We start from the raw sequence: 16,366 nt of genomic DNA, 5'->3' as shown, positions 1-16,366 counted from the left end.
ACCGTTGGCATTTCAGTTTGTTTTGCCATAATGTCGTGAGGATTACTTACTTTCCAACACTTGTCCACAGTTTCTTGCAACTTGATCCCAGGGTGCTTGGCTGCTGGGGCTTGAGGTTATTTGCTTCATGAATGAATTTTCAGTCATGGGGCCACAAAGTTTAATCCTTTGGCAGGGAATGGCTTCACATCTCTCTCTTTCTATCTGACAAATCTTCGCAAAACCTTTGGTTTACTTTCCTCAGACATTTTTAAATCTGTTGCTTCTCTTAAGCTGTAGAAATTCTTAAATCTTTGAGCTTCATCGCTTAGTATTTATCTCTTGTGTAAATGTTAAATCAGTTTAGGCTCTATATTTGTCTGTGAATCTAAGTCTTCTTAAAGCTTCAACTTTGCCCACGGTTCTTCCCGCTTTGAAAAGCTGTGCACGGAGCCTCTGACGCTTATTTTGTCACTTCCCCACCCTCTTCCCTGTATCCCTGCCAGTGCCCAGACCAGCTGTTCACCACTTCTGCTCATTCATTAATCTGCTGCACAGTACGGTCACCTTTCCCTTTCTTCTCACCTGTGTCAGCTTCATGGTTTTGCACAACTTCAGGCAGGATGGACAAGCACAACAGCACAAGCAGAGCTGGCGGGGGGCAGGGGGTGGATTTCCAGAATCCATCATAAACACTCAGTTAAAAATTAATGTCTTAGCTGAATGCTAGAGAACACTTCCCTGTTTTGGCACTGTATTATTGTACAGTGTAGGAAAGTACATAGAAATAGCCATTTCTTAGTCTTCACTGCTCTACCGTCAGTCTGTGTCTCTTTTCACGTTCCCTTCAGCTACTGACCTTTCTTTTGTTATTATTCAATTATTTGCCTTAAGGAATTTATTTAATAGTTTTTACTACTTAAAATCACCTACAATATATACATAGGCTAAAATTTTTACAAAATATGGCACCCAACCTGAGTACCTTCAGAAGAACCAAGTAGGTGGCCCTCTTAGAGATTTTCAGTCAGTTGTGTATTCTGGATGTGTATTTCCCATACCTCAGCTCAGTGGTTCCTTTCCTCTTTCTTTCTCCCTGGTGGCATAGCAGTAGTGACAAAATAGAAGTGTCTTGAATTTTTTAACATTTTTTTTTTTAAAGTTTTGCTGTGAAGTCTGATGATTATTTCTTGGCTGAGATAGAGTAGTGCTTTCATATGGTCTTCTCTGCAGCTGTTGGGCAGGTTACCTTCTGATTTGAATGTGAACATGTGCATTCAGTTTACTGTTGATAAAACTTAGCAACTGTAATCTTTTTTGTTGCTAAGTTTAACTGTAATTAACAGATATTGATACAGGTTGAGTATTCAGCATAGTAGAGCATATATGGAGAATCTTTGAAATGCTCCCGATGGAGCCAAGGTTTCAGGGGATCTTCTGGGAGAGATTTGCCTGATGGTGGTGAAGGTTGCAAAACTGTGAGAGTGGATCACTGGGGCTTCCTGAGTTGGGGAAGAGGAGAAATAGAGTCTGATGGAGAGAGTGGAAGCAAAGCCCAAAGGAAATTGGTGGTGGACATACATTAACTGGCATGCAAAGGTAGCACTTGCTGTCTTATTGGGGCAATAGTATAGCAGTCAGACAAGGAAATGCAACAGCCAAATTTCCCCTTATGGTTGGGGAGGAAATCTGAACGCCCTCCCCAGGGACTGTATCTACTACCTACAACTACTATTCAATGGTGCGTCCTGCTGCACTGGGTTGAGCGAGTGGATGTTCCTTATAAGTAGTCAGACCTCCCTTCAGAAGATAGCTGCAGGCACCAGCTGGGGACAAGTTCTGTTGGTTTGGGATACAGCTCCAGCGCAAGGAACTAAAACATGTGGTGTGCTAAACTAAACTGATTTTTTTCCCTATTTCTTCCCTGTAGCCTCGTCATGTATTCAACATGTTGAAGAAGTACGTGCGTGCAGAGCAGAAAGACAGACAACATACTCTCAAACACTTTGAACATGTCCGCATGGTAGACCCAAAGAAAGCTGCCCAAATCAGATCTCAGGTAATCTCCACTGAGGGTTAACGGGGTTGTGTTTGTTCATAGCCATTGTGAAGTTTCTGTCAACCTATTTTTTAAAAAATACCTGACTCCCTTCTGTGGACAGCTTTACATGCAATGAAAAAGAATCTGCTTTCCAGCAGAAGATTAAGGCAAGGTGATGTAGGAGTAGGGCGGGTATAATTTGTCTTCTTAGACAAACTTCAAAACAGGTTTTCTGTCTATCCAGACAGTGAGTCAGTCGTGGGCATTTCCTGAGGAGCCCTCCATAGCATTAATGCCCAGAGCCTTTATTAGAGCTTTGGTAAATAATACCTCTGGGGAAATGTCAGTAATAGATTTAGCAACCACACACATTATGCTTCCCTCAGCTGAAGTGGCAGAACCAGAAGTGGCGTAGCCATCTGACTGCAACCACCCTTTCTATAGTCATTGCGGAGGTACTTGTGGTGTCTATAAAGGTGATTACAGCGATGCACTCAAGTTTAATGTGTTCCTTTAAAATAGACACTGTAGTTCACGGCATTTTAACTGCTGAATTTTAAATCATGAAGGGTGAGAAAGCAAAAAAAAAAAAAAAATCAAAAAACAAAAACTGAAGATATAGCTGGCTTTCAAAACAGCAATTAAAATTGCAGGCACAATGGATAAACTGTAAAAAAAGTGTGCCATAATCTGCAGAATCTGCCTCTGTTCCCTCTGCAGGATGCAATGGGAAGCTCTGTTCCAGGCAGTTTTTGAACTGAGTGGCATCGCTAAAAGCCAAATCAAAACCGTACAACTCCCTGAATGGCACATTTTGCGTATTAGACTTCTCAAACATCTATTCCAGACAGACTTGTACATTGAGATCATGCTGTCTTGAAATTGCTAGAGTTAGAAATGCACACTTCTAGCTGTCTACTGCAGTGACTATTGTCTTTCCCTTGTCTTAAGCATTAAAGCATGTGCTTTTGCATCTAACATGAGTTTTTAGTTTCTAAAACACTTCATTATTGAATAACAAAAACCAGTGAAATTTTTCAGGCTACAGATTGTGTGGCAGCACAAGTGAAGAATGGAAACTGACATTTAGATACAAGAAGTGCAATGAATTGCTTAGTGTATTGTCATGAGAATGAGTATTTCTACAGCACCTTTGCTTCTTGAATTGTTCTGAAAGTTGGGGGAACGTAGTTTGGAGAATCTGATGGGGAATTTTTTTCAGTGGAAAATGGAAAACAAAATACAAAATACTTTGTTCAAAAGCATAAACGCTATATTTCAATTTGAAGAAATCATAGCCTTTTTTTTATTGAAATTGCTCTCTGCAGGCCATTTCCCTCTTTAGGCCTAGTTGCCCTGTCAGTTTTCTAAGATCCACCTCAATTTCCATTTCTACTGGAGAGAGGCGATACTTGTGGAGAGTACCCTGGGGGGGCATATATCCTGGGATGTCGTGACTCAGCCCATAGCAGTGTGTGGGAACCTGAGGCAATGGAGTTGTAATCACATGAGACAATGCAGTAATGCTTCGGGGTGGAAATATTTTTGCTTTCAGCTGAAAATGTTTGCAAATGTTTTTACCAAGAAAGTTGGAGCTTTTTTCAGAGCTGTTTCTTTCTGCAATACTGGGATAAAGAAAAAAAAAAAAACCACAAACAGCGAAAACATTTCGATGCGGCAATCATTGCACCTCACTGTTTGTGTGTTATGTAGAAACTTATGGGTATGGGCAAAGGTAAATGTTAGCGAAGGGTAAATGAGGCTGTGGATTTCTGCCACAATAGCTGCTTCTGAACGTGCTCTGCCCCACAGTAAATGTAACCCCCTACTTCAGATTACTGCATTCCCATGGAATTTCAGGTAGTTGCTATGGAAGAGCATCTATAACACTATTTTTGTAGCAGCTGTAGGAGAGAGGTGAATTTTGCAATAGATTTGACAGTTTCAGTGCATAGAGCATACTGAAATCTTATACCAAGCACAAGTGAAAACTGTCTTGCTCTCTATAGCCTGTAAAATTTGTGATAATGTCAAATAAGCATATAATAATAATATTTCCCTCCTTAAAATACTTTTATTTCCATAGGTTATGACACATCTACGTGTGATATATGAACGTATGAACCAGTCTCTCTCCTTCCTCTACAATGTGCCTGCTGTGGCAGAGGAGATCCAGGATGAAGTCGGTATGCAAACTATTAATGTAAAAAAAGGAAATATTTCTGTGATGAGAAATTACCACCAAAAGTTAAAATACAGCATCTTACTTCTCCTACTGATATACTATCCCAGCTGAAAAAAAGAAGAGTAAACTTGCCAGTGTTCTTAAATTATAAATTCAATTATTATGAATACTTGGAAGGCAAATCCTGTATAACCCATGCAGTGGCATCATCATATTGTTGTAAATGTTTTCCCTGAAATATGTTCATTTACATTTGGAGCCTCCATGCTATATGGAAGCAGCTACTGACAATATTTAGTAAATCCTTCCTGGGTTTGGATATTTAATTTACATGGTAAGTATTTACGTTATCTGATGTAGACATTTTGGAAATCCCCCAGCTAAAAAATTAGTTGCGGATCCAAGCATCTGAGAAAAGTGTGAAGTATTGACTGGAAGTTGCTAAGTGCAATTTGGCAGTATCTTACCAGTCATGCATTTAGTTCTTGATTAATCGGTCAAATGGGTATCTCCTCTCCTCCCATGTTTTCCAGCAAACGGGCTGGGCTGTGGACTAGTCAGGTAGCAACAGTCCCATGTTTGCATCTTCCTTGAGTGCTGTCACAGCAGGGAGCTGTGAGGGAGAACAGTATTTCCGCCCGTTCAGGTTCCTGCTCTTGGCTGTGGTATGGCTGCAACCGAGAGATCTCTGTCACAGCACTCCCACTGCTGTGTGCTGCTGTTGCAGCAAGGCAACTTCACTTAGCCTATATTAATTTCAGATATAGCCGCAGCTCTGGACATCGTGTTGCTAATCTGCTTCTTTGAGCGAAATAATACATTTGAATGCAAGGGCTAGAGATGGGATGGTCATTGTCTTTGGAACAATTTTTTGTTTTGGTTTGTTGTTTTTTTTTTGCCAGATGTAATACTCCGCCAAATGGCAGTTAATAGATTAGTTTCACAAATGACCAGCTTCATCTGACTGAATAAATCACTGATTTCTTTAAAACACAAGGGAGGGAGGTAAGGATTAGGATGCATTTAGGACACAGGGAGGGGATGGACACAGGCAGGAGGATTCATTTGCACAAAGCACAGGTTAGGAAGGAGATGTGCTCCTACTTGAGAGGTAGCTTGAGGGGGCTGGGGATGAGATCAGGAAGTTAGGGAAGGGGCTGGGAGGAAACAAAAGGATAACTGAATTAGTAATTATCCTTCACCATGTGTTTCTGTGCTCCACAATTATAAGGCACCATCAACAGCCCCAGTCTGCAGTTGTAGGTAGTCGTTCGGAGGGGAAAAAAAACTACCTTACTGATCACTTGAAAGCGTATCATTTCTGTAGCAAAGGAGATGTTGATACCGTCAGTCTCAGAGATGCTCAGTTTGTTTTCTTTCTGCATCGCTATCATTCCCTTGAGTTTTTTGCTTGAAGTTTCAACTGCTTCTATTCTTGGTAGTGTCAATGCATGGTGGTGAGGACATTCTTCTAAATTTTCTTCTCCCCCCTACGTACTGAAATGGAATGGGAATTTCAGAGGCTTTGAAGTGATGTGGGAGCAGAAGTCTATTAATTGCTAAGTGTTTTACAAAAATCTGACTCTTGATCTCAAATGTAATACTAGTTTTTAGGGGAAAAAAGAGCCTGAAACTAGTAGGATATTATTTCACAATAAGATGAGAAAAACTAAGATATTTCAAAGGAAAAGTCTCTCAAAGTCTCGAGCACTTTTTCCCTACCTTGATTTTGGGTATACTAAAAATTCTTCAAAGCGTTGCAACATTTAAAGCAATGAAAAATAGGTTCTCATACTGGGAGTTACCAGGCAGCAAAAATTAAAGAAGGCACTATCGGATCTGGGCTGTACTAGATAAAATAGTTTTCAGTAATGGGAAGAAAGCCTCTTCTCTTTCAGTATCAACATGCTGCTTGTTGATAACATTGGCTGCATACTTGGTTTTACATATTGGTTTTAATGAAAATTTGTTGAGGTCATTCCCATCTGTTAAAGGGGACAGTATCCTTCTAGCTTTAAGCACTGATCAGTCTGTTTCAAATTCTGTTCTGAAATTAGTGAATTTCTTAGTCTCTGTACTCTTCCTAAACCCATGGAAAAGGAAATCTTATTACAGCTGCAGATCTGTAGAGAAGTAAAATACTAATAAAACTGCACTTTGTAACATTCCCAAGAAACATTACAACTCTCATTAAAAAGACAAATGTTTCATTAAATACCTTTTGTTAGAACCATTGACTTAGAAAGTCTGAGTCAGTGAAAAAGTTGAAAAATAACCTAGGTAAGAACATCTCACACACACAGTCTCTGAAAAATAAATTACGTGTGAGGAAGTGTAATTGAAAATAGTTCTTCTTTTAGGCTGGGATGCAAGTTAGATAGCTAATGTTTTATTTCGGTTTTTCTGTTCATTATACTTTGGGTTTATAGTTCCCACGCTTTACTGCAGAGGTCCTCACAAACAGTTTTCACCTTGAGGAATGAATAATCTTTGCTTTAGAAGGCGCAGTTCTGACAGAGGTAGTTTTTTCCCTAAATTGAACAAATAGTTCTGTGAGCAGCAAAATAAATGAGATCTAGTTTCCTGTGAATTTGTACAGTGGTTTTAATTCCTCTAATATCTAATAAGTTGCTGTTTTTTACTATATTTTCTCATTGCTAGAAATATTATACCCTATTTTGCACAGTTTCTCCATTAGCCATTGACAAATTTGAATCTCAGGTCTTGGGATTTAATTATTCTTTGAGAAACTAAGCTAGAAATACATTACAATTTCCCATATGTCTTCCTGACAATCCACTACCAAAGATTCATCCACGAGAAATAGGTGGCATCCTGTCATTGGAAAATATATGTGCCTGAAGATAAGGTGCGCACTTGTTACTTTTGAAGTCTTTATGCTGAGCAATGAATTTGAATTACATGAAATGGAATCTAGAGTTATTCCTGGAGCATAGCAGCTGCATAGAGAACATTTTCTTCAACAATCTGAAGATTTTTTTAATTAACGCTTGACGATCAGATGAATCACAGTCCAGCGGTTGGACATTTGAAGTTCCTTTAAAATACAGGATATGTTTGAAGTTCCTACCGCAAAAGGTGGCTTTACAGCCCAAATTTCAAGGTGCGGAATCAAAAATATGAAATCCAGCTTCTACAATAAAAGCAGCCTTTTAATATTTCTGGTTATTTTCAGAACTCCAGCAGAGACGGTGGCAGGAAGTTAAAGTAAAATTTAGAAGAGTTGTAGTCTGTATCTGCAGGTATTCATCACCAGTTGATGTCTGTTGGCTTAAACAGAAGATATCTTGATTGGAGTATATAGGTACGTAGGAAGACCCGTAGCACTCCGAAGAATAGAAAGCAGTACTTAAAGGAAATGAGGATTTTTTTGCTAAGCATTTGACCAATGTGTAAAGTGCCAACGCCCCGTTAGGGTGACAGGCACATATTGTAGCAGCAAATTCCAGATGTGTAAGGAAGAATACTGCTGGCTGGTTTTCGTTCGTGTTGGGGTGGGGGAAAAAGGATCGGTGTAAGAGGTGCAGAAAGAGGGCTGCCTGACCGTGACTGTTACGACAAAGCTTGGAAAGCACAAGCGGGTCATTTGCGTAGAAGACCGTTGGGCATTCTGGCTGCAAATGATTTCTCAAGGGGCAGCAACGCAAATGTGCCACAAACCAGGTCACTCTCGGCAACCGATGTAGTTCTTGGTGTTCAGCGGCCTTTCTCACGGGCAGGAGTATGCCCCATGAATAGGAGAGTGGCACAAAAAAACCTGAGAAGAGGTATTTATTTGCACACTGTAGGTGAGCAGATTATTTGGTTACCTTGGTATTTGTACTCGCCTTTTCCCTCTGATAAATCTCATATACTATTTAATATGTACAAAAGCTCAGAGAGCGCAATGGCAGGCTTTAAGAGAAATCGGCAGTTCCTTTGAGCGCATCCCGCTTTAAATCCTTATTTGATTAGACTGCTTATCCATGTACGTAAAAGGCAATTTATTGCTGGGAGTGGCACAGCAGGCACAGCTTCTGAATCAGAAGCTACGTCAGAGCTTTGTGCATCAGTCAAATGGGCAGGCAGGGAGCTGAATTTTTAATTCTGCCTTTGCTGCTCTGCTTCCAAACTGATGTCCTCAGCTCCATGTTTTCTAGCCCACCACTGATGAAATATTCAGCACCGCCTACCACAGCAGGATCCTAACTGAGCTCTGAAACACTCGGTTATGAGCAATCAGTAAAAGAATATGATTTAATCTGTCCCTTGGCAAATAAAATCGAGCTATTGTTATTTTATTATTCTGTTCCACTGTGCCTATCTTGTTCTTCTGCAGCATGTTGTGGATGCCACACTCACGTTATATAGCTGTGAGAGAGGACAAGTGCACCCCAGATCACTGCGTGCATTCAAATGCTTACGGTGTGCTGTGGATCATGTGCTACTTCAAGTATTTGTGTGCCCCAGCTTAGCATGACAAAACTTGAGCAAGAGAGATTTGCCTCTTGACGTTTGGTTCACAACTTTCTGTGAAGATTTTTTTTAAGTATTTTTAGAAAAAGCTGTAAATAGAGGACAAGCTGCAGACTAAAGACATCTGAAGACTTGCTTTCTTTTAACCCTTCCTCTTTAACCATTAGGTCCCTGTACCTGTTAGTCTGCATCTGTAGAGGGCAAAGTTAGTGCTACCTCAGCTGGTTCTGAGCTTTCATCACTCGTAAGACTTAATTGTTGATTTCCTGTTTCTAGCTGCTAATTTTGGTGTGTAATGGATCCACAGCCTTGCTGCGTTTCTTGCCAGGAGTTGAATTAGGATGCTGTTCTCCATTCATTCTGTGGTACCCTTAAGAAGTTTTGAGGGCATTAGCTGCTTGCCACAGGCTGACAGTCCAAAACGACAACCGTTGTGGTTTGGGGATTTATATTGCAAAACCAAAACACACCCTTGGGGGCTTTGCAAAAGCAAACTCTGTGCCTGTCCTGTTTGGTGCCATCTCTTTTGTGGTTGTTTTCTTCATCCTCTCCCTTAAAATGTTGTGTTTTGAATATATGTCTTTCAGACTGCAGTGGGACTTCTCAGTGTCTTGCTTTTCTGTAACTCTTCCTTGTACTTTGTCTTAAGATTTAGCTGAAGGGAAGAATTCTACCTTCAAAAAACATTTAAAATCATGAAACGATGCCTAGGATTTCTGCACCTTTATTTGAAGTGAGGTTGCCATATTGAGCTTTCAGAATAATAAAGAGAAGTTGGCATACATTAAATGTGTCGATAGCTTGTTAAAAGGATGTTGTAAGGTTACCAAGGGTATTGGAATGGGATTGTACAGAACGGTATAGTTTGTGTCAAGTAAGGCCAGTAATTAGTTTATGACTCACTTTCGGTACATTACACTAGAAAATTCTTGAAACTGCCTGTTGGTCATGGAGGTGGCAGTTCTCCTCTGCTTCATGGAATGCAGTTCTAGTCTTCCTCTTAGACTAGAGGCAAAAGTACTGGTAGCAATTGCTTGATGCAATTGAGATCATGTATCAGAGTGGTTATAGTGCCTTATTTATTTTTTTTTTCTGGTGAAGGAAAACAGGGTTGTTGAAGCATGGGTACTCTAGGATAAGTAGAATAAGTACTCTAGGATTTATCTGTACTGGGGCAAAGTTCAGTGAACTGGCATAGAGAAAGGTGAGGAATTGTCATCGGTGGTGCTCATCCTCAGGACAGTTGGGTTTTGCGCCAGCTGACAAACCTGCTTGATCCAGTCAATATAATCGTCCTGGGTCTGTCTACAGCAGGATTTTAGCTCACTTGGGAGTACATTTTGGTAACAAATGTCTCGGTCGTCCTTATTTACTGTGTTGTTCTACTTCATGACTTGCTAGTGTAAACGTGGGTTTTGACTATTCTTGAGAAGAGGCCCTGGAAATGCCCACTTGCTTGTTAAATACAGGTGCTTTCTGTGCAGAGGTGCACGGAAGTATGCTGAGGACTGGGAAACTAGAGATGTTCTTTCTGAAGAAAACCAGTTCCTCTGTTTTGGGTTATCCATACTTTCCCGTTAGTATTTCTTTTTCTCTTCTTAAAGGAGTCAAAAGGAGGTGAACTTTTTACCCAGGGTAAAATAAACAGCCACAAATCCAGTGTACAGCTGCAGTAGTTCTAAAAATCTGTAGCTGAGGAAGGCTGGACAATTCCTGTTAAGTTTTATACTTTCTGCCTTTCTGGAGGTCAGTGGAATTGTCATTTCTAAATTGGCCCAGGCACTTGGCTAGTACTTGAGAGGAAGCGTCTTCAATTTTGGATACAAGGGAATGTCATCTTTGCCAAACCATGTGTTGAATTTCCACCTTTGTCTCTTTAAAACCAGCACATTTTTCCGTGGCAGCAGCTCTTCCGTTCAGATTTGATGGGTATATCTACACCATAGAGAAATTTCTGAGTAAACTTTAAACAGATTTTCTGGAAGTAGTATGATTATGTGCAGGTCTTACCCTAAGGTACTGTAAAAACTACCTTCTGGTTTTCAAGCGACCATTTGGTGTGTCTGTGCTGTATCATACAGACTTACTGTTCCTCCCGCTGTGCTTTCTTTTCCCAGAAGGATAATGCAACTGGAACAAGCAGTCAAAAGCATCCTTCAGAGAATACGTATTTGCACAGGTACCCTGGAGTGACTTCCAGCAATAAACTGTGCCTGTGCTTTCTCCCCATAATTGACTTGACATATTTGTGCATATCCCGTAACCTTAGCTTTCCAAAGAAAAATCTGAATTTTCTGCAAAGTGGTTATTTACCTTTAATCTTCTCCCTTGAAGCCCTATAGTATTCAGTTGAATAGATGATTTGTTAGATCTCTCGCAAAAAAATATATTGCTGGGTCAGTGGTTAAAAATAGCAGAGAGTTCTCCCTCAAAAGCAAATGAATTCTGTGTTAAGCTTTACACAGCAGCATTTAGATAGCTTTTGTATGCTTAAATACTGACATGATATGGCCCAAGTGGACTGCCTGATAGGCAATTAAGACCTCTTCCATCTGAGGACATTGACTTTTAAAGCATTTGACTAGTGTTTATATATTTATACATATATGTCTATATATACACACACACATACACACGCATACACTTCAACTGTTTTTTTTTAATCATCACAAGCTTATGATCTTTACTAAGCCACCAGTTTTGCAACTTTCTCACCTCTATAAAATATTTTCATAATTATTTAAATGCCATAAATAGCTCAATAAGATACCATTGAGCTATTTGTTGGAGCGAGGTGATGTATTCTGTTTACATGGGGAATCAACCGATGTTGTGGAATCACAGAATGACTGAGGCTAGAAGGGACCTCTGTTGGTCATCTGGTACAGGTGACCTGCTCAAGCAGGGCCACCCAGAGCCAGTTGCCAGTGTTAATCACCCTCACAGTAAAAGAGAGTTTCTTGATGTTCAGAGGGAACCTCTGTGTTTCAGTTTGTGCCCATTGACTCTGGTTCTGTCACTGGGCACCACTGGAAAGAGCCTGGCTCCATCTTCTTTGCAGCCTCCCTTCAGGTATTTATATACATTGATAAGGTGCCCTGACCCTTCTCTTCTCCAGGTTTGAACAGTCCCAGCTCTCTCAGCCTTTCCTCATAGGAGGGATGCTCCAATCCCTTCATCATCTTTGTGGCCTTTCGTTGGAGTCTGTCCAGTAGCTCCATGTCTCTCTTCTACTGGGGAGCCCAGAACTGGACACAGCACTGCAGGTGTGGCCTCACCAGTGCTGAATAGAGAGGAAGGATCACCTCCCTTCACCTGCTGGCAATGCTTTGCCTAATGCAACCCAGGAGACCATTAGCCTTCTTTGCAGCAAGGGCACATTGCTGGCTGATGGTCAGTTTGATGTCCCCCAGAACCCCAATGTTGTTTTTTGCTGAGCTGCTTTCCAGCTGCTCAGCCTCCAGCATATATTGGTACATGGCGTTGTTCTTCTCCAGGTGCAGGACTTTACACTTGTCGTTGAAATAACTAACTGTCCCCCCTTAGTGTGTTATATTTTAATAGGCAAAGGTAATTGCCAGCTGGAATGACAGTTATGTGTTGCTGAGGCTTTGTAAATTCTGCACGCCATTTGGGAGCTTGGAAGAGCTGAAAAACCTCAGTTACTTCTCCAGGTTGGAGACTCAGCTCTGTCTACTAGTAAAGTATGTCCTTTGCTGCAGCTTAGGAGAGAAGGAAAAAAATCCTGGAAATAGATCCAACTTTTTCCTCTTCTAAGCATCTCTTATTTTCTGTCCAGATTATTTAACTGTCATAGAAAATTAGGCAGAGAATAGTAGATGATTAAAATAGATATAAATGCACTTCACTGACATTGATGTTCTGAAATGCTTTCATTAGTAGCATACTATATCCTCCCCATCTTTTGTAGCTAAATGGTCTATTGTGTCTTGTCATCGGCACTAATGTTCTTCAGAAAAGATACGAATCCTGATTTCTGTGTGCACAAGCCCTCTTTTAATCTCATAAATATTGTGAACATGACTTTAGTCTGTAAAAGAGCCAGCTTCCTCCAGATCTTACAGATACTGTGAAAAGCATAAATGGCTTCACATGATTTTGGATTAGGGTGGTTTTTTCATCAGGGAAAGATACGTGACTTCTTGCTTTACATCTTCTTTTCAGAAATTTCATCAGAATAAAAAGGTCTTAGGAATTTTATTAAAAAAATATTTTTCCTCTTGCTTGAAAGACACTGTTCTGTTTCCCTTGCACCTTTAAGGAAATCTGGTCTCGTGATGCAAGTGTTAGAACTGAAAACCAGGAACTTCTGATAATAATTACAAACTCATAAGCAAAGTAATTTTTTTTTTTAATTTTCTGGGCATCTGCTATTTCAGTGAGTATTTAAATCTTTCATCCTAAATAATTCATCCTTTAGTGGGGGAGGTTTAAAGGCATTGCCTTGATTTTCTTCAGGAGCTGATGGCTGGAGCACTCTGTCCTGCATTGGTACGTCCTTCTTGAAGTCTCTATTCTGTATCCTTTCCATTACTCTAGCCTGAAGTATTTTTTCATAGACACTTCTCTTTAAATAGCAGGTTATCATCCCCACCACAGGAAGTTTATGACCAAGAGACCACTCTGGGCTCACAGTGGCAGCATGTTGAGGCTGAAGTATTTTTTTAAGTACCCTTCTGGAGGATTCTACAGGTGACCTCGTACACAATGGATTTTCATCCTAGAATTAAGAAAACATGCACCAAACTTTGAATAATTGTCAGTTGCTTGTATTCTTTCCTATTTTTTCTTGTTTTATTGGATACATGGAAATGTGTGGATTTGATGAGGATTTTCTTCTAACTCTCCAGTCACATCACATGTCATTTTCTGGTGCCATGGGGAAAACAGGCTGAGAAATTCTGTCTTGGAGAGCATTGTTTCTGCTGGTAGAGGGGCTAGAGTTGTATGGAAATGTTGAATGTATAGGAGTGTGGGTATTATTTTACATTAGTATACTGGATGTGTTTGATTTTAAAACACATTGTAGGTGGTCAGGATTACCTCGTGGTTACAGATTTGTCCCTAAACATCTATTTGTGTTGATTTCCTGCTCTATTGTGTCTTCAGTGTAAGTGAAAAGAAAAGCTGGAGCACTCGATTTTGAGACGATACAGATAAAGCATGTCATGGGACCAAAATTTTTTTAAAGTCTGATTTCACCGTTTTATGAAGTAGGACGGCTTCTTTTGACCTTTCTCGTTTGTACATCCTGATAATTGCTTCTACCATTATACTTTCATAAGTTAGGTCATCATATGCCAAATTTAAGACGTCATTCTTTTATTAGATGGAAGTCTGAAAACATCTTGCAGTTGTCCAGCTTGCAAATATGATCTGAGAGCAGGTTAGCTCAGATGAGCTTGACTTTCTGAATGCATAGCTTCCATTCCTATGGAGAGGCACTGGCTTGGTGAAACACTGCCCACGTACAGAAATGTCTTTATGCTTAGTTATTGAAAATATTCTTTGCACTGAATAGAGGTGCAATTTAATTCGTAAATATGTCATCTTCCCATCATCTTAAGTTAATGATGTCAGTGTCCATGAGTATTCAAGCAGCCCAAAATCGTGGGAGCACAGGCACTTCTACAACAGCTTCTACTTCGTGCTTGCTGATGAAGGATGGATTGTCTTTTCCCAGTTACTTGGTTTGGATCCATTCTGTGTGATTCACTCTAAGATCAGATTCCTAATAGGAAGTGTTAGATTGTGAAAGAAGAAAATTAATCCTCATAATTCTTACGTGCCAGCAAATTGCAAGCGTCCAGTGAGAACCAGTTACAGACTGTCTGCACAAGCTATATATTATAGCTTTATATATTACAGAGCTAGCGTGTCAGTTGTTCCCAGAGTAATCTCTGGAATTGTTACCCAGGGGAATTCAAACACTGAAGTATGGAAATGCTTAACTATGGGCAGGGCTAAATATGCCTCTGATGCCAACGCTGTACTAAGTTTTGCTTTACTCAAGCATCACTTTCTCTGCAGATGTGCAGATGTGCAAAATTCACAGGTGCTTATTATGGCCAAGAGTATCTGACATATTCTGGCTAGGCAAGCTCTTACTATTGGGATAAAAAGGGAAGAGAATCACTGAGGGTATGTGATCTTACAGAACGGCTGGATTGATGGAAATGTTTCAGTAATCTCCTAACAGTCAGTTCCTGTGCACGTGGGATTACAAATGAAGCAATCTTTCATCAGCGCAGCTTTCTCCTGCTGTGTGATTCTCATATGCCCAATTTAATTGAAAAAAAAATGCATTTTCCTGAATAGTGCTACCTAGGCAGGGTTCCAGTCCTTTCACTATTCTGCTTTGTGCTATTAGATCATGCATATGAAAGGTGGTGTAGAAGCCATCAGAATAGGCCATATCCCATTTAATGGATATATTTGTTAAATTTAATAAATGCATCTCTTTAGAATACTCAAAAAATCCAGGATACATTTGGCCTATCAAATACTGAAACTGCAGTTAATAAATAAGCAAAATATATTTTATCTGGAGCAGATGCACAGTTCAGTTTTGGTGAATTCTGAGTCAAATCAAAAATGCTCTCTTTTGACCAAGGGAATCAGGTGCAACAAATTAATGTTCAGATTTGTATTTTTATGGATTATCTAATGATTTCCAAGCTGCCTCCAAGTTCAGTACACATCAGAAATTGTGGGATTCGTACTCTGACCTTCATAAGTTTTTATAGAAAATGATGGGTAACTGACTTTTCTCAGGTGTTAGAAAGTGGTAGAGTTTCAGGTTCTACTGCAGTTTTGAGTTTTACTGTGTAGTATAAGGTTGGCAAATGAATATGATCATCTTTATCAGTAAATAAGACCAATAAATAATTTATAAATAAGTAAAAGTAAATAATTTTTTTCAGAAAATAAGACCATAAAATTCCATAGCACTTCTTCATATAAATTCTTTGTTGCGGGGCAGTTTCACTTATAAGCCTTGTAACCTACTTATTCGGGATGGAAATATACTTGGCTTTTTCTACTTCACACAAGACTGAGGGGGAATAATGAATGCTGATTCATCTGGCAGAAATGTCAGTGACAATTGGGGGGCCTCTTTATTTGTTTTAATTTAGACTCTTCGGCCTATTTTGAGGCACTTAATGATATGTTAATTTGGAATTAAATGTGGAGTTAAATTTAAACTTTGGGAATTTGTCACAGTGCCTTATGTAGATCAGGAGATGACATACAAGGTATGTTCTTGATTACAGTATAGAGTTTCAATTCACTTTTTTCCTCAAGCATTTTTTAATGTTTCCTTGTCTACCTTGATGTTAGGTTGGGCATCCTCTTACTGAAGAGGAACTTTCCACATGCTAGTACAAAAAGCTATGTTTCATTTAGAATTTTTACACAAAGAAATGCCATAACACGGAAATAGGATTTTTCTGTGTTTTAATCCAGAACTTTGAGGCTATGAATAGAGAATTATTTTTCTGAGACAATGTTATTAATTTAACCAAATTGTATGATAAGGGAGTGAGAAGAAGGGAAGGAGACCACAGAAATGGACAAAAAGGCTTAAAGTTGTGAAAGGGAAGAGGAGCATCTTTAATTTCTATTTAGTGGCTCTTTTTCAGAGATAACACAGGCTTTTGGTT

The 16,366-nt window shown here is 39.7% G+C and overlaps 1 protein-coding gene across 4 annotated transcripts in view; it reads left to right on the top strand.

Moving 5' to 3' along the window:
* Window positions 1-16,366, top strand: part of APP (amyloid beta precursor protein) — a 222,601-nt gene that overhangs the window by 169,118 nt on the left and 37,117 nt on the right. For all 4 annotated transcript variants that reach the window (XM_074600232.1, XM_074600221.1, XM_074600209.1 and 1 more), the window contains 2 exons: window positions 1,910-2,038; window positions 4,107-4,206. In XM_074600232.1, coding sequence (XP_074456333.1) covers window positions 1,910-2,038; window positions 4,107-4,206 — 229 coding nt within the window. The remainder of the gene's footprint in view (window positions 1-1,909; window positions 2,039-4,106; window positions 4,207-16,366) is intronic.

This window comes from Larus michahellis, chromosome 1 (genome assembly GCF_964199755.1).
Source record: "Larus michahellis chromosome 1, bLarMic1.1, whole genome shotgun sequence".
NCBI classification, from domain to species: domain Eukaryota; kingdom Metazoa; phylum Chordata; class Aves; order Charadriiformes; family Laridae; genus Larus; species Larus michahellis.
Note: the sequence above shows the minus strand (reverse complement) of the source record. Positions and strands in the feature narration are given on the sequence as shown.